At 43.3% G+C, this 24,981-nt stretch overlaps 1 protein-coding gene across 3 annotated transcripts in view; it reads left to right on the top strand.

The window, feature by feature from the left end:
- Positions 1 to 24,981, top strand: part of SMTNL1 (smoothelin like 1) — a 341,784-nt gene that overhangs the window by 99,075 nt on the left and 217,728 nt on the right. For all 3 annotated transcript variants that reach the window (XR_003939938.1, XM_030186265.1, XM_030186254.1), the window contains exons 6-7: positions 5,058 to 5,147; positions 16,854 to 16,943. Coding sequence is in view for 2 of the 3 variants with exons in the window: in XM_030186265.1 (XP_030042125.1) it covers positions 5,058 to 5,147; positions 16,854 to 16,943 (180 nt within the window). In the remaining variant the exon portion in view is untranslated. The remainder of the gene's footprint in view (positions 1 to 5,057; positions 5,148 to 16,853; positions 16,944 to 24,981) is intronic.

Here is a 24,981-nt window from a genome sequence, read left to right as displayed (position 1 = left end):
AGAGACATACAATGTAGAAAGCTTATTTTTTGAATAAGTGTTTAAAAATATAACTTATATAAAAATAGCCTTTTCTGGGGAGGAGGAGACAAGATGGCGGCAGGCAGTCACAGCATGTGAGTGTCAAGGCTACAAGCTGGTGTCCTTTTTATGGAATTTCTTCTTTGCTATTATATTGCCGTCAATATGCCGCACACGAAAGGGTCGTTCAGCCTGTGTCCTCGCCGGTCGTTGAGGTTCCCCCTAAAAGTGGCGGATCGATAGCTTTGTAACAGATCCTACTACTACTTATCATTTCTATAGCGCTACTAGATGTATGCAGCGCTGTACACTTAACGTGAAGAGACAGTCCCTGCTCGACAGAGCTTACAATCTAATTAGGACAGACAAGACAAATGAGATAAGGGAACATTAAAGTGAGGATGATAAAATAAGGGTTCTGAACAAGTGAACAAGGGTTAGGAGTTAAAAGCAGCATCAAAAAGGTGGGCTTTTAGCTTAGATTTGAAGACGGTCAGAGATGGAGCTTGACGTACCAGCTCAGGAAGTCTATTCCAGGCATATGGTGCAGCAAGATAAAAGGAATTGAGTCTGGAGTTAGTAGTGGAGGAGAAGGGTGCAGATAAGAGAGATTTACCCAGTGAATGGAGTTCCCGGGGAGGAATGTATGGAGAGATGAGAGTGGAGAGGTGCTGAGGAGCTGCAGAGTGAATGCACTTATAGGTCAATAAGAGGAGTTTGAACTGTATGCGGAAACGGATAGGAAGCCAGTGAAGTGACTTGAGGAGAGGGCTAATATGAGCATAACGACCCTCGCAGAATATTAGTCGTGCAGCAGAATTTTGAACAGATTGAAGAGGAGAGAGATAGCTAAGTGGGAGACCTGTGAGAAGCAAGTTGCAATAGTCTAAGCGAGAGGTGATAAGAACGTGGATGAGGGTTCTGGTGGTGTGCTCAGAAAGGAAAGGGTGAATTTTGCTGATATTATAGAGAAAGAAATGACAGGTTTTAGCAGTCTGTTGAATATGTGCAGAGAAGGAGAGGGAGGAGTCGAAGATGACCCCAAGGTTACGAACTGATGAGACAGGAAGGATGAGAGTGTTATCCACAAAAATAGAGAATGGGGGAGGAGGAGAGGTTGGTTTAGGGGGAAGATAAGAAGCTCAGTCTTGGTCATGTTTAGTTTCAGATGGCGCCGAGACATCCAGGCAGCAATGTCAGACAGGCAGGCTGATACTTTGGCCTGGATTTTGGCTGAGATTTTTGGTGTGGAGAGGTAGATCTGGGAGTCATCAGCGTAAAGATGATATTGAAAACCATGGGATGAGATCAGAGTACCAAGGGAAGAAGTATAGATGGAGAAGAGAAGAGGTCCCAGGATAGATCCCTGAGGTACACCAACTGACAGTGGGATAGAAGTAGAAGAGGATCCACTAGAGTATACACTAAAGGTACGCTGGGAGAGATAAGAAGAAAACCATGAAAGAACAGAGCTCTGAAATCCAAGTGAGGACAGCGTATCAAGGAGTAGGCTGTGATCAACAGTGTCACAAGCAGCAGATAGATCGAGAAGGATGAGGATAGAATAGAGACCTTTGGATCTGGCCAGGAACAGATCATTGGAGACTTTAGCAAGCGCTGTTTCAGTTGAATGAAGGGGGCGAAAGCCAGATTGAAGTGGATCAAGAATAGCTTGAGATGAAAGAAAGTCAAGGCAACGGCAGTGAACAGCACGTGCAAGTATCTTGGATAGGAAAGGAAGGAGGGAGGAAGGGAGATGGGGCGATAGTTGGAAGGACAGGTAGGGTCCAATGAAGGTTTTTTAAGGAGTGGTGTGACTACGGCATGTTTTGAAGGCATCAGGAACAGTCACAGTGGAAAGTGAAAGATTGAGGATATGACAGATAAAAGGGATGACAGTAGGAGAGATAGTGTTAAGTAGATGGGTGGGAATAGGATCAGAGGAATAGGTAGTTAGTTTCGAGGAGGAAAGAAGATGTGTAGTTTCCTCTTCAGTGATTTCAGAAAAGGAAGAAAAGGAGGCAGGGGTTGGAGGGTTGAGAGAATGGAGTAAGGGAAGGAGAGGTGGAGGTGACTTGGTTGAGGATTCAAGTTTAATCTTGTGAACCTTATCATGAAAGAACTCAGCCAGAGTCTGGGGGGAAAGTGAAGGGGGGGTTGGAGGTGAAGGCACTTTGAGGAGAGAGTTCAGTGTGGCAAAGAGACGACGAGGGTTTGAGCCAAGAGAATTTGTCAACTGGATGTAATAGTCCTGTTTGGCAAGTAAAAGAGCAGACTGGAAGGAGGTCAGCAAGAATTTGAAATGTATGAAGTCAGTATGGACACGGGATTTCAGCCAATGGCGTTCGGCAGAGCGGGCACAGGGACGTAGGTAGCGGATTCTAGAGATCCCTCAAAGGTGCATTCTGGGAGTGTAGGTTCTGCATCAAAGGAAGGTGGAGGAGCGTCTCCTTCGCTGGAAGATGATACTTCCTTGTCTTCTCCCAGTCGCAATTCTCCGCTGTGTCTAGCAGTCAGATCGGTGACTCCTGAAGGTGAGACTGATATTGCAGATTTGACGTCTGAAGCACTTGTCTCTACAGGGCACTAAAAATTTGACTTCCTGGAGGGACAACGAGAGCTGGATTTACAACTCCCATGGCGGTTTCTCTGGATCTGATTTGGAATGCCATTTTGGAGTTCATTGTGACTTTGAAAAAGACTGCCGTGGAGGTAACATCTCTGGCCTCTAAATTTGATGATATGAATAGGAATCTTGAAAAACTGAAATTATATTTTTACGGACAGGTCAATCAAGTTCAAGCTGAAGTAAAAGGCTTACAAGAGTTTAAAACTGTTGCAGTGGTGGACATGTTGATGGTTCATCATAGACTAGAGCAACTAGAGAATCAGAATAGGAGGTTTAATCTCTGTATTCTGAATTTCCAAAGTCTTTGACCATGACTCCTTTGGATTTATCTTGCAAATATTTGTCTCATGTTCTGTCGAAGTTTCCTCTGATGGACATCCTCCTATTAACAAGATATATTATTTGCCAGTTTTATCAAAACACTAGTAAAAAAAGCCCCGTTTCTGATGCAAATGGGGGGGGGGGGGGCTAGCAAGGTTTTCTTCAGAGTGTGCATGTGGAAGTGTCCCTGCCCTCTCTCCCTCCCCCTCCCCCCTCTGAGTCCAGTCCTTCAGTGTTAAGTTTCCTGCTGTGCTGTGTTTGTGTTAAACAGAGAGAGTGAGGATATCTCTCTCCCCTCCCCCCTCTGAGTCCTTCACTGTTACAGAGAGAGGGATTTCCTGCTGTGCTGTTTTCCTTCACTCATGGGGAAACCGGATATCTCTGGCGCTTCACACTTCCGGCTGGAGGCTTCATGGAACGTTGGGGTTGCCTTTTATATATATATATAGATATCCAAGGAAAAATGGGAGTGGCGCCGTCCCTGAGCAATCTTTAGACATCATAACATTTCAGCCATTCTGGAAGAATCTGTTAATGAAATATCTCAAACAGCGACTGTATTAGTATCTTTGTTTTTTTTTTTTTTTTACCAGATTTAACATCAAACAATATTTGACTTATTTTATGGACAAAAACTATGGATACTTCCTGATGTTGCTAAAGTAATGCAGGAAGGTAGAAATGCTTTTCTTGCTATAAGGCAAGAAGTGAAAGATTTAGGGGCCACTTTCTTGTTTTCATTTCCTTGTAAAAGTAGGGTTAGATATAGACAATCCGATTATGTCTTCTTCACCCCTGAGCAACTGAGAGCTTTCTTGGATCTGAAGAAAGTAGTATAGTCTTAGTTTACATTTTGTTATTTAGTTTTGAAGAAGTGCCTGTTAGGTTTTTTCCTTAATGCATTTTTTCGTCTGTTGGAGCAGAGATTTTCAGCCTTTTTCATCTCATGGCACAATTACACAGCACTAAAATTGTCAAGGCACACCACCACACATGGTCCAACATTTTTTTTAACCCCACCTCCAAATGGTCCAGCATTTTGCCTTCTTCCCCCCTCAGCCCCGCACCCACATATGGTCCAGCATTTGACCTTCTTCCCCTCCCACCCCTACATTTGGTCCAGCATTTGACCTTCTTCCCCTCCCACCCCCATACATAGTCCAGCATTTAACCTCTTCCCTTCCCACCCCCACACACTGCAGCATTTTACCTTTTCTTCCCTACCACCCTCACAAATAGTCCAGCGTTTACCTTCTCTTCCCCCACCACCCTCACAAATAGTCCATTTACCTTCTCTCCTCCTCCACCCTCTCAAATAATCCAGCATTTACCTTCTCTTTCCCCTGCGCCCACAAATATAGTCAAGCATCTCTCCCTCCTCCTTCCTGTCCTCTCTCCATCTGGTGACCAGGCATCTCCCCTTGTCTCTCTTGACCCCACCCTCCTTGGGTACCTTTTAAAAGTTTCCTTGTCTCTCCCACCAGTGTTGAAGCAGGAAGTTAATGTCAGAGAGAAGGCGCTGGGGTTGGCGCAAGCTGTATGAATCGCTGCTTCCTGCCACCAACCACTAGGAACAGGAAAACGTCCTGCATTCTGGCACAAATTAAGCTGGCCCAACTCTTGCAGCACACCTAAGGAGCAGCTCTGGCACATCGGTTGAAAAACACTGTGTTAGAGACTCCTATCTTTTTGTAGATCTCTTCCCCCCCTATGAGTATATGGTCTAAGGAAGAGTAAGTTATATTTCCTGTATTGTTAATTTTAGTTGTGAGTATATTTTATACTCTCTATTACTTGTGATTTAATTGTTTAAATTGCATAAATAAGTTAAAAAATAGCCTTTTGTGTCACAATTGAACAAATGTAAAACCTTTAATAATTTATGCAGTTACCACCAGGCCTACCCATAACTCCTGCAACTGGAGCCTTATCGGAAGGGTGTACTCAATGACAGTACATCTGTTCCAGATCAAGGACAATGATGTATGAAAAAAAATGTTCTAAAGGAATGTTGTGTTGTATATCCTGACATACATGATTTTATCTGGCTTCTGAAATATACCTTGCTCAATTCCTGTTTTCATAGGCGAAACAGAAAGTGGGTTCCCGATGGAGCTGATACAGACAGTACAAACAGCCACATCTTTTCTGCTCAGAAATAATGACATAATTACAGGTATCTTGACACAAGCTATATTTTCTGAAATTAAATATTTTATCTACCAGTTTCAAGGGGCAGTGAAAATGTGCAAAATGTTATTGCTTGTACTCTCTTGGTTGAGCAATATCCTTAAGAGATCAGGTTGTGGCTCAGTAGGGATGTTGGGTAAGGGAAGTTTCTGAAGGATTGTCACACAACCCATTGCTGGGGCTAGTTGCAGAGAGAGTTTGTAATTCAGGTGGAACAGAGTAGTTGACTCTTCATGGCCCTGAGAGATTGTTGCTTTTTTCTGCTATCAAACAATGAGTCCATACATTTGGGAACTTCAAAAGATCCATGAGGTGAGATTGCTAACCATCTGCAGTATTCTCACAACACAGGAGAGAGAGCCCAGTGTTCACAAACCTCTTAACACAATGTGAACAGCTTGTGGTAGAAAATGCAGGAAGAAAAGGATTCATTTCCAAAATAGGTGCCATTTTGTTGTAGGAAGGAGAATAATTGCTTTACATGATAGCATGGGAAAGTGTATAGTACCAACAGATCCTGGGGATGGGTGTAAAGCTAGAAAAAAGGTTCAAAGTTTACATAAGTAATGCCATACTGGGAAAAGACCAAGGGTCCATCGAGCCCAGTTTAGGCGTTGGACAAAGAAATATAGTCTGAGCTTGTAAAGATAATGGATTTGGAAAAGATGAGTAATTACATTTAATATCCAAACCCAAAGGGAGTATCTCTCGTAAGTCCAGTTTAATGTGGGTAGACCTCTTTGGAGGCTTCAAAATTGGTGGATCAGAAATAGCAGTTAATGGGAAGAACAAAAACATCTTGCAGTACAGTTACAATTTTGTGAAGAGAGGATGGGGTTTTTAGATAATAGCACAAGATCTTATGAAAATATTTGGTGGAAATGAAGTGGAGTTGCTGTATTGGCTAGGAGATGCCAATGTGAATGGCTGGAGAGAATGATCAAAAGTACAAGAAGGGGAAGGGTGTGGAGCAGCATAAGTACATAAGTAATGCCATACTGGGAAAAGACCAAGGGTCCACCGAGCCCAGCATCTTGTCCACGACAGCGGCCAATCCAGGCCAAGGGCACCTGGCAAGCTTCCCAAACGTACAAACATTCTATACATGTTATTCCTGGGATTTTGGATATTTCCAAGTCCGTTTAGTAGCGGTTTATGGACTTGTCCTTTAGGAAACCGTCCAACCCCTTTTTAAACTCTGCTAAGCTAACCGCCTTCACCACATTTTCCGGCAATGAATTCCAGAGTTTAATTACACGTTGGGTGAAGAAAAATTTTCTCCGATTTGTTTTAAATTTACTACACTGTAGTTTCATCGCATGCCCCCTAGTCCTAGTATTTTTGGAAAGCGTGAACAGACGCTTCACATCCACCTGTTCCACTCCACTCATTATTTTATATACCTCTATCATGTCTCCCCTCAGCCATCTCTTCTCCAAGCTGAATAGCCCTAGCCTCCTTAGTCTTTCTTCATAGGGAAGTCATCCCATCCCCGCTATCATTTTAGTCGCCCTTCGCTGCACCTTTTCCAATTGTACTATATCTTTCTTGAGATGCGGCAACCAGAATTGAACACAATACTCAAGGTGCGGTCGCACCATGGAGCGATACAACGGCATTATAACATCCTCACACCTGTTTTCCATACCGTTCCTAATAATACCCAACATTCTATTCGCTTTCCTAGCCGCAGCAGCACACTGAGCAGAAGGTTTCAGTGTGTTATCGACGACGACACCCAGATCCCTTTCTTGGTCCGTAACTCCTAACGTGGAACCTTGCATGACGTAGCTATAATTCGGGTTCTTTTTTCCCACATGCATCACCTTGCACTTGCTCACATTAAACGTCATCTGCCATTTAGCCTCCCAGTCTCATAAGGTCCTCTTGTAATTTTTCACAATCCTGTCGCGAGTTAACGACTTTGAATAACTTTGTGTCATCAGCAAATTTAATTACCTCGCTAGTTACTCCCATCTCTAAATCATTTATAAATATATTAACAAGCAGCGGTCCTAGCACAGACCCCTGAGGAACCCCACTAACTACCCTTCTCCATTGTGAATACTGCCCATTTAACCCCACTCTCTGTTTCCTATCCTTCAACCAGTTTTTAATCCACAATAGGACATTTCCTCCTATCCCATGACCCTCCAATTTCCTCTGTAGCCTTTCATGAGGTACCTTGTCAAACGCCTTTTGAAAATCCAGATACACAATATCAACCGGCATCCCTTTGTCCACATGTTTGTTTACTCCTTCAAAGAATTGAAGTAAATTGGTTCAGGCAAGATTTCCCCACACAAAAGCCGTGCTGACTCGGTCTCAGTAATCCATGTTCTCAGATGTGCTCTGTAATTTTGTTTTTAATAATAGCCTCTACCATTTTCCCCGGCACCGACGTCAGACTCACCGGTCTATAATTTCCCGGATCTCCCCTGGAGCCTTTTTTAAAAATGGGCGTTACATTGGTCATCCTCCAATCTTCCGGTACCATGCTCGATTTTAAGGATAAGTTGCATATCACTAGCAGTAGCTCCGCAAGCTCATTTTTCAGTACTCTAGGATGAATACCATCCGGTCCAGGAGATTTGCTACTCTTCAGTTTGCCGAACTGCCCCATTACGTCCTCCAGGTTTACCGTGAAGTCAGTAAGTTTCTCCGACTCGTCCGCTTGAATTACCATTTCCGACACCGGTATCCCACCCAAATCTTCCTCGGTGAAGACCGAAGCAAAGAATTCATTCAGTCTCTCCGCTACGTCTTTGTCTTCCTTGATCGCCCCTTTTACCCCTCGGTCATCCAGCGGCCCAACCGATTCTTTTGCCGGCTTCCTGCTTTTAATATACCGAAAACATTTTTTACTATGTTTTTTTGCCTCTAATGCTATCTTTTTTTCGTAATCCCTCTTGGCCTTCTTTATCTGTGCCTTGCATTTGCTTTGACACTCCTTATGCTGCTTTTTGTTATTTTCAGACGGTTCCTTCTTCCATTTTCTGAAGGTGTTTCTTTTAGCCCTAATAGCTTCCTTCACCTCACTTTTCAACCAGGCCGGCTGTCTTTTGGAGTTCCGTCTTTCTTTTCTAATTCGCGGAATATGTATGGCCTGGGCCTCCAGGATGGTATTTTTGAACAGCGTCCACGCCTGTTGTACAGTTTTTACTCTCTCAGTTGCCCCCCTAAGTTTTTTTTTTACCGTTCTTCTCATTTTATCATAGTCTCCTTTTTTAAAGTTAAACGCTAATGTATTTGACTTTCTGTGTACAGTTACTTCAAGGTCGATATCAAAACTGATTATATTATGGTCACTGTTATCAAGCGGGCCCAGTACCATAACGTCCCTCACCAGATCATGCGCTCCACTAAGGACCAAGTCTAGAATTTTTCCTTCTCTCGTCAGCTCCTGCACCAGTTGCTCCATAAAGCTGTCCTTGATTTCATCAAGGAATTGTATCTCTGTAGCATGTCCCGATGTTATATTTACCCAGTCTATATTTGGATAATTGAAGTCACCCATTATTATCACATTGCCCATTTTGTTCGCGTCTCTGATTTCTTTTATCATTTCTGTGTCTACCTGCTCATCCTGGCGAGGCGGACGGTAGTACACTCCTATCACCGTTTTTTTTTTCCCTTTTATACATGGAATTTCAACCCACAATGATTCAAAGGTGTGATTTGTGTCCTGCTGAATTTGTAATCTATGTGAATCAAGGCTCTCGTTAATATACAATGCAACCCCTCCACCAGTCCGGTCCACCCTATCACTACGATATACTTTGTACCCCGGTATGACAGTGTCCCACTGGTTATCCTCCTTCCACCAGGTCTCAGTAATGCCTATTATATCCAATTTTTCGTTTAGTGCAATATATTCCAACTCTCCCATCTTATTTCTTAGACTCCTAGCATTTGCATATAGACATTTCAGAGTATGTTTGTTGTTCTTATTTGCATGATGCTTAGTACCTGACACTATTGATTTGACATCTTTTGTCTGATCTTTAGTTGTATTTAAGGGCACCTGGTCTACCACGGTCTGTTGTGCAACCTCACTATCCAGAAACCCTATCTTCCCTGTTTGTGAGGTATCTTTGCAAGATACCTTTTCCCGAACCATGCGCTTTTGAGCGACTGTCGGCCTTCCCCCCATTTCTAGTTTAAAAGCTGCTCTATCTCCTTTTTAAATGCCGACGCCTGCAGCCTGGTCCCACCCTGGTTAAGGTGGAGCCCATCCTTTCGGAATAGGTTCCCCCTTCCCCAGAATGTTGCCCAGTTCCTAACAAATCTAAAACCCTCCTCCCTGCACCATCTCTTGGGCCCTGCACGTGGAACAGGTAGCATTTCAGAAAATGCTACCCTAGAGGATCTGGATTTGAGCTTTCTACCTAAGAGCCTAAATTTGGCTTCCAGAACCTCTCTCCCACATTTTCCTAAGTCATTGGTACCCACATGTACCAAGACAGCGGACTCCTTCCCAGCACTATCTAAAATCCTATCTAGGTGACGCGTGAGGTCCGCCACCGTTATTCTGTGGTTATTCTGTGGTTTTAGAAGCCACCGTTGGTGATTAAAAACACAAGTAAATGGCTTCAGGGTGTTTAAGAGAGAGTCTCTGATCGATTACACAAGGCCCACGATGCCGACTCTGATCCGTGAGGGCAAAGCTGTGGTGGAAGAGTCCTCTATTTTATTGTGCAATGAGGGAAGACCTCATAATTGCAGCTCACTGGAAAGAAGTAATGACTATTCAGTTCACCATGTAATGAAGGTATCCCTCCCTTTCTTACTCCTAAGACTTTGAAGAACTTGTCTAGTAAATCAGATTCCCTCTAAGGGTCAACGAGTCTCTCTGGTCACACATCTCGTTGCTCACTAGCAGTTGCCTAAGAACGAGATCAGCGTGAAAGAAAAGGCAGGGAACGAGAAACACACACACAGAAAGGAAGAAGGAGGCTAACACTAGCAGGTAGGTCACTCAAAGTTAAAACATCTCTCATGGCTCTGGGGAATTGGCCACTATGGTCTGTGATTTTTTTCCCCAGGGTTTCTCAGTGGGAAAATCGCTTTGAGGAGCATAATCGAACGGGGCCTGGCGAAGGGGCAGGGAAACCTGTATTATCAAAACAAGATGGGCAGCCATCTTTCATTTCGATAATACAGTCGAGGATGCCCAAATCTCAACACAGCAGTCAGACTCATATTTGGAAAAACAAAATACGCAAGCGCCAAACCCCTAAGAAAAACTACACTGGCTCCCACTCAAAGAACGTATTACATTCAAAATCTGCACTCTGGTTCATAAAATCATTTACGGCGAGGCCCCGGTCTATATGTCAGACCTCATAGACTTAACACCCAGGAACTCTAAAAGATCAGCACGCACATTGCTGAACCTCAACTACCCCAGCTGCAAAGGACTAAAATATAAATTAACATATGCATCCAGCTTCTCCTACATACGCACACAGCTATGGAATGCACTACCACTCGCCATGAAAAAAATGCGCGACCTAACTAACTTTCGGAGATCACTGAAGACCAACCTGTTCAATAAGGCATACCACAATGATCCATCCTAAATACCAGACAACGAAATGCAAACCAGAACTGGATAAAACCTAACTCTCTATACTCGACTACCAAGATCTACTCTACCACGAATGAACTTTAATGCAATACCTCTTTATGTCTCATTCTGAATATGAACTCTTTACACTCGACTGCTTATCAACTCTGTCAATCGTGAACTTTAATGTAATACCACTTGTATCTCTCACTCTGAAAATGGCGATCGCCATGATGGAATAATGTAAGCCACATTGAGCCTGCAAATAGGTGGGAAAATGTGGGATACAAATGCAATAAATAAATAAACATTTAGGTCGACCTTAGAGATGGTCGTCCCTGGTTTTCGGCGATAATGGAAACTGAGGATGCCCATCTCAGAAATGACCAAATGCAAGCCCTTTGGTCGTGGGAGGAGCCAGCATTCGTAGTGCACTGGTCCCCCTGACATTCCAAGACACCAACTGGGCACCCTAGGAGGCACTGCAGTGGACTTTAGAAAAAGCTCCCAGGTGCATAGCTCCCTTGTGTGCTGAGCTCCCCAAAACCCACTCCCCACAACTGTACACCACTACCATAGCCCATAGGGATGAAGGGGGACACCTACATGTGGGTATAGTGGGTTAGTGGTGGGTTTTGAAGGGCTCACATTTACCACCACAAGTGTAACGGGTAGGAGGGGGGATGGGCCTGGGTCCACCTGCCCTGAAGTGCACTGCACCCACTAAAATTGCTCCAGGGACCTGCATACTGCTGTGATGGAGCTGGGTATGACATTTGAGGCTGGCAAAAAATATTTTTAAAGTTTTTTTTTTTTTTTTTTTTAATGGTGGGAGGGGGTTAGTGACCACAGGGGGAGTAAGGGGAGGTCATCCCTGATTCCCTCTGGTGGTCATCTGGTCAGTTCAGGCACCTTTTTGAAGCTTGATCGCAAGTAAAAAAGGACCAAGTAAAATCGGCCAAATGCTCGTCCGGGGGCGCCTTTTTTTTTTTTCCCATTATCGGCCGAGGATGCCCATGTGTTAAGCACGCCCCAGTCCCGCCTTTGCTATGCTTCCGACATGCCCCCGGGAACTTTGGTCGTCCTGCGATGGAAAGCAGTTGAGGGCACCCAAAATCGGCTTTCGATTATGCCGATTTGGGTGACCCTGGGAGAAGGACGCCCATCTCCCGATTTGTGTTGAAAGATGGGTGCCCTTCTCTTTCGAAAATAAGCCTGATTGTCTACAATTGCAGCCTCTCCCATAAGGAAGTGCTGTAAGGAATGGTGCAGATGAATTGACAGTCCTAGGAGAATAAACATGGTGAAAGTTAAATAAGGCTTCAATTGGTAGTGCCAGAATAAATCTTGTGTCTCCTGCAACAAGGGGCTTGTTTCTCACCCTCCCTATGTGAATAGAAAACTCCCACTGTTTTAGATCTTGTATTGGTTCTAGTCAGCTGATAGTAAGAAGCATGCCTGACAACTTCATCGAATTGTGAGAGGGGTAGCACATATGTGGATTACACTAGCCTTGCTGGATGGAGGCACCTGTAGGGAGGGCTATGACCTTGCTGGAGGGAAGCACTTGTGTAATGGACTGTGATGGGAACACTGTGATGAAGAATGGTGAGGATGCAGTGAGGAAGGGATAAGAGGCAGGAAATGAAGGGTGAAAGGGAAAGGGCACAGGAAATGGAGGGAAGTAGGAGCAAATATCTTTTCTTCTTTAATATGCCTTTAAAAGCATATCATATTATAACTTTTGAATAATCCTTACATTAATCCAATGGGAGAAAGCCTATGGGTCCCACATAATGACAGTGAGCTCATCCAGAACTGTCTCAAAATCCCTCAGGTCATCTGCTCTTTTATTAAGAATGCATTAAGTCATAAATTAACTGGTTACATCACAAATCATGGGACATAAACTTTGAAAGATCATTGGCTAGATTTTATTCTGCTTACATCTTCAAGTTCAGGAGATTCCAAACTTCTAGTGGTTCCAGTAAAAATCTAATATTTATAGGAATGTAATCATACATTATTACATATTTCATCTGTATTCTCAGACACCTGAATACATTGCATTCACTTTCCTGTTCTCTTCCAGGCATGTTTATGTCTAATAACAGTTTTCTGCATCCGGTACAGACAGCATTTAATCACTTTTCAACTTAGTTTTAAACAATGTTTTTATTGATGAATAGTTGTGCATCACAAATAACAAACACAATCTTTAGTCTCAGTACAACTTAGCCAACAATATAACAGTTCGATAAAAGGAACTTTAATATTTATAATAGAAGAAAAACCTCACCCCTAGCCCTCTATCCTCTCCTACCCTTCCCTCCCTATTACCTCCCTACCCGCCCCCATCCTACGTCCCCCTAGGCTTGTACTCTGATAGCCCAGGGGAACCCCCCCCCACCCCCCCCCAGGAAGCTTAATGGTTTAACAGCTTAGTCTTTAATAGATCCCTATAAAGCACAGTATTATATAGTATTGAGGAGCAAACTTCACCCCCGGGGACTCAATTCTTGCAGATAGGGACTCCAGATCTGCGTGAATCATGCCATACGTTTCGGGGATCCTTTCACCTCTCTTGCCTCCTACAATGCCAGTATATGCACCTGATTCCTCCAGTGCCAGAAAGCTGGCGGCTCCGGTACTGTCCAATACTGTAGTATACTCGCATGACTACCCTGTAACCACATTCTCGCAATCTCTCGTCTAGCGTGAGACTTGGAATACCCCACAGGGTAGCCCCAACATCCTATCCCACTAAAACGGACCCCGATTCCTTTTCCCACCTGTCTTTGCCGAGTAATTTTTTTTTTTTTTTGGGGGGGGGGGGGGGGGTCCCGAGATCAACAGCCCCATGATCTCCGTTTCTTAAAAGAATTGTCTCATCCTGTGCCCTAGGCGAATTCTCAATAAGGATTTGTCTAAAGCAGCAATATAATGTTTCACGTGGGCATACACATTGCAATTCCCCCAGGAAGTCCCAATCTTGGACTGCAGCTCTCTGTAGTCTATTACATCTCCCTCCCTTCCCAGCAAATGCTCCACCCTTGTAATTCCATGTCTCTCCAAAGAGAGGAACGTGGGGTTATCCATGCCCGGCTGAAAGGCAATGTTGCCTCTAATGGTCAGTTGGTCAGACACTAATGAACTGCCCCCTAACCTCTTCACCAGCATCCCCCATACCTCCCGTAGTGGGCGGAGCAATGTTCAATGCTTAAAATGGCGTGGGAGTTGGCCAGGGAGGTGGTGCAATAGTGAGAAGAAATCATAAGGAGCGAAATATTCCCGTTCTAAATCAGTCAAAGTGAACACCTGAGATTGGCCAAACCAGTCCCCCAAGTGACGCAGTAAGCAGGCTTGATTATACAGTTACAAATCGGGAAGCCCCAGACCTTCCTGTGCCCAACCTCCCAACATAAAAGATAACTGTATCTTGGGCTTCTTACCAGCCCAACAAAACCTACTAAAGACCCTATAGATGCTTTTCAGATCTTTCTGTAGAAGACGAAGTGGGAGTGTCTGAAATACATTGAGCCAACGAGGAAACAAGACCAGTTTCAAAAGATTCACCCTTCCCCTTAACGAAATTGGGAGCCCTCCCCAATTCTCCAGTTGCTTTCTCGAATCCCCCAAGAGAGCTGTGATATTGAGAATATATAACGACACCAGGTCCATAGCCAAATTGATGCCCAAATACTTAAAAGAATGATCCGCCCAACTGAAAGGGAAATCCGGGCCCCACAGCTGTCTCACCTCGGGGGAAGATGCCAGCACCTCCGACTTAGCCAAATTTAGACGCAGACCCACGTAATCTCCATATTCCCTCAGTATCTCCATAAGAGCTAAAAAGGAGTCACGTGGTTCAGTAAGAAGCACCAGTAGATCATCAGCAAAGGCTGCAATCTTAAAACTATGCTGGCCTATCTGTAAGCCTTTTATAGAAGGATTCTCAATAATATCCCAAATAAGGGGATTTAATGAAAGCGCAAATAGTAGAGGCGACAGCAGGCACCCTTGCCTCGTTCCCCGGAGTATGGGGAAAACCGGCAATTCCTCTCCATTGACCAGGACCTTGGCACAAGGAGAACGATAAAGGGCTCGGACAGCTGACAGAAACTGCCCCGCAAAACCATATGTCTCCAAAGAGGCAAGCAGAAAGTCCCAGCGGACCATTTCAAAAGCTTTCTCAGCATCGAAACTTATAAGCAATGACTGTGCCCCATTCTGCCTCCTAACTTCCAACGCGGCCAGGATTCTCCTTAGATTTTTTTGCTACTGATCTCCCTCCCAGAAATCCTACCTGTGCCTCATGCAAAAGGCTTGGTAAGATTCTGGCCATTTGATTAGCCATAATCTTCGCCAATAGTTTAGCTTCCACGTCCAATAAGGATATAGGGCGGTAGGACTCCGGCCTCGTGGAGTCTGTACCCGGTTTTGGCAAGACAATAACCTGTGCCAAAGACAAAGTAGGTGGCAATTCCTCCGTATCTACTATTTTATTCAGATAGCTGGCCAAAGGCACTATTACGTCTGCCCCCATGAGTTTATAAAACTCCATTCGGAACCCATCTGGTCCTGGGGCCTTAAGCAAAGGGCCCCTCGCTATTACCAAGGCGACTTCATCCTCCTGTATCGGCCTAGTTAACAATTCCAGATCTGCCTGATCAAGAGAGGGTAAATCAAGAAGAGCAAGATTATAACTTTAGACAAGAAAAATAATAATGAAAAAAGAAAAATATCCAAACACATATAATGTAGAAAGTTTATTTTTTGAAGAAAAGTGTTTAAAAATGTAACAATTTTGTATAGACAAAGCCTTTTCTGTGCATTTGAACAAATGTAAAACTTTTGGTAAACATGGCTTTGTAAATAGAGGAGTAGAGGAGTGTGGGAGCCGTGTTAGTCCACTCTTAAGGTTATCAATAGAAATCAAACAAAATAAAACATGGAAAAGAAAATAAGATGATACCTTTTTTATTGGACATAACTTAATACATTTCTTGATTAGCTTTCGAAGGTTGCCCTTCTTCGTCAGATCGGAAATAAGCAAATGTGCTAGCTGACAGTGTATATAAGTGAAAACATTCAAGCATTACTATGACAGTCTGACAGGGTGGGAGGATGGGGGTGGGTAGGAGTCAGAATGATTGAATATTTTAACACCCAACAGAAAGGACTTAACAAGGATCTGGGGTTCCTAGCCCATTATAAACCATAAAGCTGTATGTCTCTGTTGATCACCCCACCCCTCACCTATCCACACCCATCCTGTTAGAATATCAATGATATGCTTTGATGTCCCCATGCATACCTCCTACCCACCCCCATCCTCCCACCCTGTCAGACTGTCATAGTAATGCTTCAATGCTTTGATGTCCCCATGCATACCTCCTACCCACCCCCATCCTCCCACCCTGTCAGACTGTCATAGTAATGCTTGAATGCTTTGATGTCCCCATGCATACCTCCTACCCACCCCCATCCTCCCACCCTGTCAGACTGTCATAGTAATGCTTGAATGTTTTCACTTATATACACTGTCAGCTAGCACATTTGTTTATTTCCGCTCTGACGAAGAAGGGCAACCTTCGAAAGCTAATCAAGAAATGTATTAAGTTATGTCCAATAAAAAAGGTATCATCTTATTTTCTTTTCCATGTTTTATTTTGTTTGATTTCTATTGATAAATAGAGGAGCACATTTTCTAACCTTTGGCACACCATATACCCTGAAAAGGTACAGAAAGTCAGTCCTACCCATAACTCCTACAACAGGAGTTACGGGTAGGCCTGGCTTTCTGTACCTTATCGAAGGGTAGATGGCTAGAAGATTTGCTCCCCTGTTTACAAAGCTGCGTGGCAATGCCGACATAGCTCCTTCAAAGTGAACGGGCTGTGTCGACTTTAGGGCACTAGCCCTAATGTTCCCTTCTTTCTGTACCTTATTGAAAGGTGTACTCAATGACAGTACCTTTGTTCCAGATCAAGAACAATGATGTATATATATATATATATATATAAAAAAAAAGTTTGTAAAGGAAGGTTGTGTTGTATACCCTGGCATACATGATTTTCTTTGGCTTCTGAAATATACCTTGCTCAATTCCTTTTTTCATAGGAGAAACCGACAGTGGGTTCCCGATGGAGCTGATACAGACAATACAAACCCCCACATCTTTTCTGCTCAGAAATAATGACATAATTACAGGTATCTTGACACAAGCTATATTTTCTGAAATTAAATATTTTAACTACCAGTTTCAAGGAACAGTGAAAATGTGCAAAATGTTATTGCTTGTATTCTGTCTTGGTTGAGCAATATCCTTAAGGGATCAGGTTATGGTCCAATAGGGATTTTTGGTAAGGGAAATTTCTGAGGGATTGTCACACCACCCATTGCTGGGGCTAGTTTTAGAGGGATATTTTGTAATTCAAATATTATGCCTGGTGAAACAGAGTAGTTGATTGTTCATGGCCCTGAGAGATTGTTGCTTATTTCTGCTATCTACAAAGAGCCCATACGTTTGGGAGCGTCAAAAGTTCCATGAGGTGAGATTGCTCATCTGCAGTTGAAAGGTATTCTCACAACAGAGGAGAGAGAGAGAGCCCAGCTTTCACAGACCTCTTGCACGATGTGAGCAGCTTGTTGAAAATGCAAGAACAAAAGGATTCATTTCCACAATAGGTACCATTCTCTTGCAGGAAGGAGAATAATTGCCTTACACTCACATGATAGCATGAGAAAGTGTAGAGTACCAACAACCTGGGGAGGGGTGTAAAGCTAGAAAAGATGTACAAAGCTTAAGTATTGGACAAGGAAATATCGTGCCTGTAAGATATTGCCAAAACGTTTTCTCCTTCGCAACCATACCTCTTGATCTGAAAGAAGATAACTACTCTCTTATTTAAGAAAGAAATATTTTATTTATTTATTTGTGACATCCACATTATCCCAAACAAGTTTGAGTTCAGTGTGGCTTACAAGAAATAGTATAGGATAGATAACAGAGACCAATGCATAAGAAAGTAATTTTTTGTAAGAACCCAATTATACAACATAATATCATGGACGTTCTGGGATAACTATGGATATTTAACATTTGGAAAATCTATTATGAATGAGAAATTGTACATGAAGCATTGAGAAGGTTAATGGTAAATAAAGTAATAACCAATTCAGGTAAGAATTAGTTGTTGAGGTATGGTTGTTCTTTTTGAGGATTTGCATAAAGAGGAACGATTTAAGGATTTTGCAGAATTTGGTATATTCCTGTATATTTCTTATTTTGGGTGATAAGGAGTTCCACCGTTTGGTTCCTAGGTAAGTGAAGTCTGCGGAGTGGACAGTTTTTTGTAGATTACTTTTTTGCAGTTTGGGCAATATAGTTTGAGATGGTCTCTCACCTCTTATTTGGGGTTTCTTTGAGGTAAGTTTATTAATGGTATCATATAGTCTGGAGCTGTGCCATTTAGGATTTGAAAGATAAGGCACATAATTTGAAGGTGATTCTTGCTTTGAATGAAAGCGAATGTAGCTTAATTAATAAAGGGGAAGCACTTTCAAAATGAGAGATTTTGTATATAAACCTGGCTGCAATGTTTTAAGCCAGTGATGGCGAACCTTTTAGAGACCGAGTGCCCAAACAGCAACCCAAAACCGAATTATTTATCGCAAAGTGCCAGTACTCATTATGGGCGGGGTCACCACATATGACTCCACCCATATGATAGCCACACCCCTTACACCAGCCATGGCGCATATAAACAGACATCATTGAAAATATTATACTAGTGTAGGAGAAAAAAATAAAATGATTTTCTTCCATTATAAATCATTTCTGTAAGCTGTTACAGCTCCAGTATGCCCAGTGCAAAATAAGACAGCAGATGTAAATTCTCCAATTCAACATATTCCAAACACTAAAATGAAAATAAAATGATTTTTCCTACCTTTGTTGTCTGATGATTTTGTTTTTCTATCCATATTGGTTCTAGTTGCTGATTCTGCTGCTCTCTATCTGTTCTCTTAACTCCATTTCCAGGGCTTCCTTTCCATTGATTTCTTTACTTTCCTCCTTTCTTCTTCATTTCTTGCCCTCCATCCATGTCCAGCAACCATCCTCTCCCCTCCAGCCACAAATGTCCAGCAGCCCTCCTCTCCCCCCTGCCCTACCTCCCAGCACCTGGCAGCACCTAGCACCAGGCTTCCCTCCCACCCAGCACCCACCATCAGGCCTCCCTCCCACCTAGCACTCACCATCAGGTCTCCCTCCCACCCAGCACACAGCAGCAGGCCTCCCTCCCACCCAGCACCCACCATCAGGCTTCCCTCCCACCCAGCACTCACCATCAGGTCTCCCTCCCACCAGCACGCAGCAGCAGGCCTCCCTCCCACCCAGCACCCACCATCAGGCCTCCCTCCCACCCAGCAGCACACAGACAGCCTCCCGCCCTCCCTCAAACCCAACGAGCATCAGGCCGTCCGCCCGTCCGTCCTCCCTCCCTCCCAGCACCAGGAACCCCCCTCCTCCTAAAATTTAAAAAGTGTACCTCCTCAGTCGGGGTTAAGGCGGCGTGCGTCGGCAGCGAAGCGCCTGTGCTTCGCTCGACGCGCCTTCGGCCTTCCCTGTCTCTCAAGCTCTGGTCCAGACAGGGAAAGCCGAAGGCGCGTCGAGCGAAGCACAGGCGCTTCGCTGCCGCTGCCAACGCATGCCGCCTTAACCCCGACTGAGGAGGTACGCTTTTTAAATTTTAGGAGGAGGGGGGTTCCTGGTGCTGGGAGGGAGGGAAGGAGGGAGGACGGGCGGGCGGGCTGTTGCTCGTTGGGTTGGAGGGAGGGCGGGAGGAAGGCCGAACTGGGAGGGAGAGTGGGCGGACCAGCGACGGCGCACGTGCCAAGGGAGAGGGCTCTGCGTGCCCTCTCTGGCACGCATGCCATAGGTTCGCCATCACTGTTTTAAGCTATTTGTAGTTTTTTCAACAGGTACTTATAGCCAGCATGTATGGCATTACAATAATCGAATTGGGATAATGTTAATGATTGTACAAGTAATCTGAATGTTTCTGATAAGAAACAAGGTCTGATCCTTTTCAGTTTCCAGAGAGACCTGAAAGATTTTGTGATTACTGAGGAAACTTGAGAATCAAATGTTAAATATTTATCTGTAATTATTCCTAGAATTTTCTGATCATTGTCAGTGGGGAATGAAGTGTTGTAAATTGTGAAACTGTTGCAGTCGTTTTGGTCAAAGTTTTGCCTTTTGTAAGATGTCTTGAATGTTCTTTTTGAAGGTTATGTCTATGGCAACATCGTAAGCATATATGAATGTTTTGAATCCTGCTGTTTCTAGTCTGTTACCTAGTTGGTAACATTACATTAAATTGTATGGGCGATAGTGGAGAACCCTGAGGGACGCCACAGTCTGGTGACCAAGGTGAGGATAAGGTTCCTTTCATTTTCACTTTGTAAGATCTTGATTTCATGAATCCTTGGAACCATTTATGGACTGTACCACATATGCCAAAGTTGTTTACTATGTTTAACAGGATATTATGATCTGCTACATTGAATGTGCTAGACATATCGAACTGCATTTTTAAGATCTTAGACACTAGATCAGAAATCTACTGGAGGCCAGACACAACTATCAAGATTTTTTACAGCTGACAAAGTTACTATAACAATGACACCAGAAAAATTCAAAAACCACATCATTGAAATGGCAGTAAAGAATTTATTTTATTTTATTGCATTTGTATCCCACATTTCCCACCTTTTTGCGGGTTCAGTGTGGCTTACAATAAGTTGTGAGTGATAGAAATACAGTTTGTTACTACTCGGTTATGGATTACATTGCGAGGAGTTAAGCAACCAGCCTTTTTAGGCTTAAATGGAGAAATGGCTAAAAAGCTTGGAGTTTCTCTGGAACGAGAAAGTATAAGGAAACTTATACTTGAAGAGGCCAAATGCAAGAAGGAAGAACTAAGAAAAAGTCTGAAGGAACGTTTTGTCTTTATTAAAATGGATGCATGCACACGTCACAGAGTCAATTATTTTGCAATTGATGTTAGATTTGCTGATGAAAACAAAAATCAATAACCCGGACATTAGGAGTAAAGGACACTCAGGCACATCATACAAGTGAGTATCTGCAGAAGTTAGTGGAAGGTGTTTTAGAAGATTTTGAAATTAAAAAGGAACACATTCTATGTATTGTAACTGATAATGCTTCAAATATGTTAAGCACAATTGAAAAAATGAAGGAAATTGGTGAAGAAAGCAGCATACAAATATCAGAAGATGACAGTTCTGCAATTCAAGAAAGCTGTGAAAGTTTGGATGATATTGCTGAAGAAGCATCTAAGCTTATTACCATTCAACATATGCGTTGTGCTGTTCATACTCTGCAACTAGCAATAAGAGATGGATTGAAGGATCGTCATGCGGCTACACTAATTAGCAAGTTGAGGCAAGTAGCTGTTGCAGCCAGCATCCCTAAAACAGATGCTATTCTGAAGAGACGTGCTGGAAAAGGAGCCATTTTGGATCAAGCAACGCGCTGGGGAAGCACTTACTTGATGATAAAGCGTTTGCTTGAACTAAAAGACTTTCTTGAAGAACTGGACAATGTAAATGTTTCATTAAAAGAAAACCAGTGGGCTCAAGTTACAGAATTAGAAAGGCTACTTTCTTACCCTTTTGCTGTTACCAAGAAGCTGCAATATGAAGATTTAACACCAGGTAAATTCTTCTTGGAATGGAAGGGCTTGATATATAACCTTAACAAAAGTGTGGGGTTAATTGCTGATGGCATTGTATCTTCAATGAGGAAAAGAGAGGAGCTCTTGCTGGATAATCAAATTCTCTCAGCTGCTATTTATGTTGATCTAATGAGCTGAATTTTGTTCAGCAGTGACCAAATTGCTACAGGAAAACAGGCACTCTGTGACATAGCAGTTCGCATGAAAGGGTTGCTACCTAAAACTCATAAACCACTGGATGAAGCTAAAGCTATAAATACTGGTGGTAATGGTAACTCAGGTTCATCCTCTTCAAATGAAGAAGAGAATTTTCAAGCCTATTTGGACAAAATGGAAGCTTCAAAAGCAAAGCGATGTCGGTTAAGCATGGAAAAGCAACCTGTAAATGTCCATATAAAGAAATTCATGCAAGAGTAAAAGAAGTGGAAAAGTTTGACTGCTCATCAAAACTGACTATAGAAGAAGCCATCATTGTTTATCCAGAGATTGTCAGTGATGCAGCTAGAACCGTAACAGCAATGCCACCCACCCAAGTCAGTGTTGAAAGACTGTTTTCAGCACTGAAAATAATCAAATCAGATTTAAGGGCTTCTATGAAGGAGGATCTGGCAGAAGCAATTCTGTTTCTAAGAACAATATATTAGTTAATTTTGGATTATGTTAACAGCTATTCTACAGCTATATATGCCAAGTTTAAATAATATATAAGTTGTTTTAGGTTTTCCAAATGTTTTTGGTTTATGTAGGTTAACTTTGATTTTGTTCTAATTTCCAAAGGATGTTGTTCTAGAATTTCCAAAGGATGTGGTTGTTCCAGATTTTTATACTTGCTAATGCTATGATGACTTTATACTTGATAAAAAAACAATAAACATAACCTTGGGGGTTTTTTTGTGTGTTTTTTTGTTTAAACTTTAGGATTAATGAATATTTATAGTTTCTTTAATAAATAAAATAAAATAAAAAGTCACAATGACATAGATTTTAAACCCAAACATTAACATGCAGCCTTGCATGCTGCACTCTTTCAGTCAACATGCAAAAAAAATACATATTAAAAACTGAGGAGTCGGAGGTACCATAAACTGAGGAGTCGGAGTCGAAGGATTTTTGTACCGACTCCACAGCCCTGGTTCTGAGCAGTCTGAAGTTTCTTTAATGTTTGTTCTTTACATACCGCATAAATTCCATTGCAGTAGTCTACATGGCTTAGTACCATTGATTGTATCAGGTTGCAAAATGTTTCCCTCGGGAAGAATTGCTTCATGCGTTTGAGTTTCCACATTGAGTGGAACATTTTCTTAGTTGTTGATGATGCTTGGCTCTCTAGTGTTAAGTTGCGGTCTATTGTAACGCCGAGGATTTTCAGGCTGAGATAGGGAGGGTGTAATCTGGGGTGTTGATAGTTGTGGGGTTGTCCGAGCTGTGTTGGGATGAGACGACGAGACAGTGTGTTTTTTCTTTGTTTAGTTTTAGTTGGAACACATTTGCCCAAGACTCCATGATGTTCTAGCTGATCTTGATTTTTTTGTGATTTTTGTCAGATTAGATTTGTAAGGGTGTATATTGTGACATCGTCTGCATAGATGAAAGGGTTAAGGCCTTGGTTGGATAGGGTCTTGGCTAGAGGGCTCATCATGAGGTTGAAGAGGATTGGTGGTAGTGGTGATCCTTGTAGTACTCCGCAGTCTGCTTTCCACGGTGATGATATTTTTGGGCTTGATTTTACTTGATATGTTCTTATGGTTAGGAAACCTTTGATCCATCTAAGTATGTTACCACCAATCCCAAACTTATCTAGTAATCTCATTAGTATATTATGGTTTACCATTTCGAACGCACTAGACATGTCGAATTGGAGGAGGAGGATGTTTTTGCCTGTTGCTATTTCCTGCTTGAATTTGGCTAGGAGAGTGAGTAGTACTGTTTCTGTGCTGTGTAGGGGGCGAAAACCTGACTGTGATTCGTGTAATATTGAGAAAGTTGTAAGTTGTTTGGCTACCATACTTTCGGGATGGATGCTACTGGATGGTAGTTAGTGATTTCATTTATTTTTTTCGTGGTGTCTTTTGGTATCGGGGTGAGTAGGATATTGCCATTTTCGTTAGGGAAGAGACCTTGCTGAAGCATGTGATTTAGGTGGGATGTGAGGTCTGCTATGAAGCGGTCAGGGGCGGTTTTCATTAGGTAGTTGGGATAGGTGTCTAGTTTACAGTGAGTGTTGGAGAACCTGCTGATCACTTGTGCAACTGTATCGACGATAAGGAGGGTGAAGTTTACCAGGTTTGGTACTGGGTATTCTGCAGTGGTTGAGTCCAGTTCATTAAGGAAGTTTTCAATGTCAGTGTTGTCCTGAGGTAGCGCGTTGTGCAGGTTTACAATTTTTTCATTGAAGTACTTAGCAAGGGGAGGAAGTGACGTCAGCGGAGAAAATGGCCGCTTAAGAGCCTTGCTTCGACAGTCCCACAGTGAAATAAGCAAATTCCCCCGATTTAAAACGCCCCAATTCGGCCAGTGAGAAGAGCAACAGCCACAGAAAAGCAGTGGGAACGCGAGAAGGGATGCAGAGGCGTGTGGAAACGGTAAACTTTTCCCAATACGCATTTACTGGCAGTGCGTCCCAAAAGCACATGGCGGCGTTGGAAGAAGTCTCCGGCACACCCGAGATCCCCGTTGAGCAATCAGGAGGAGGCCTGTTTCAAACACAAGACCCTGCAGAGTGTGGCAAGGGAGGTTTCCCCGAGCTCCGGTTATGGCTACAGGAGATCCGCACAGATATGAAGGTGGTGCGGACGAAGCTGGAGACATTAGGAGCGGAATTGCGGGGAGAGATAGCGGTCATTGGGCGCAGAGTGGAGGAGACAAATAGACTAGATGACCACGCAGAGGAGATGGGGGCCATGGACAGACAAATTACAGATTTGAATATCGGACAGCAGCGCATAGCAGAACAGCTAGAAAATCTGGAAAATCGCAGCAGGCGCTGCAACCTGAGGTTCCGCAGCCTACCTGATATGCCCACGTACCAAGACACGGAATCGACAGTGCAGCGAGTGGTCAGTGCTCTGCTCAACACTGAGGAGGCACCGCTAATGCCAGACCAGGTGATATTGGAGCGATCGCATAGAGCGCTTGGCCCAGCCAGAAACAATCTCCCGAAAGATATTGTCGCATGCTTCCGGGATTTCAAATTGAAAGAAAGAGTCCTGAGAACAGTGTGGCAGGTAGAAGACTTTAAATGGGACTCCTACCGAGTAGAAATTTATCAAGATCTGGCGGCCGCAACACTGAAAAGGCGGGCGGAACTAAAACCTGTAACAGCTAAATTGAGAGAGATGGGCCTTAGATACCGCTGGAGGCATCCATTTGCGTTACTCTTCTATAAAGATGGAAAGCAGCACCAGGTGAAGATGCTTGCGGAAGCTCGAGCGATCATTCCGGAGGGAGAACCAGTGGCAAGACCATCTGGATCCGAAGGCCAGCGG

The sequence above is a fragment of the Microcaecilia unicolor genome, chromosome 1 (assembly GCF_901765095.1).
Source record: "Microcaecilia unicolor chromosome 1, aMicUni1.1, whole genome shotgun sequence".
In the NCBI taxonomy this organism is placed as follows: domain Eukaryota; kingdom Metazoa; phylum Chordata; class Amphibia; order Gymnophiona; family Siphonopidae; genus Microcaecilia; species Microcaecilia unicolor.
The sequence above is the reverse complement of the archived record's forward strand: the minus strand, read 5'-3'. Positions and strand labels throughout refer to the sequence as shown.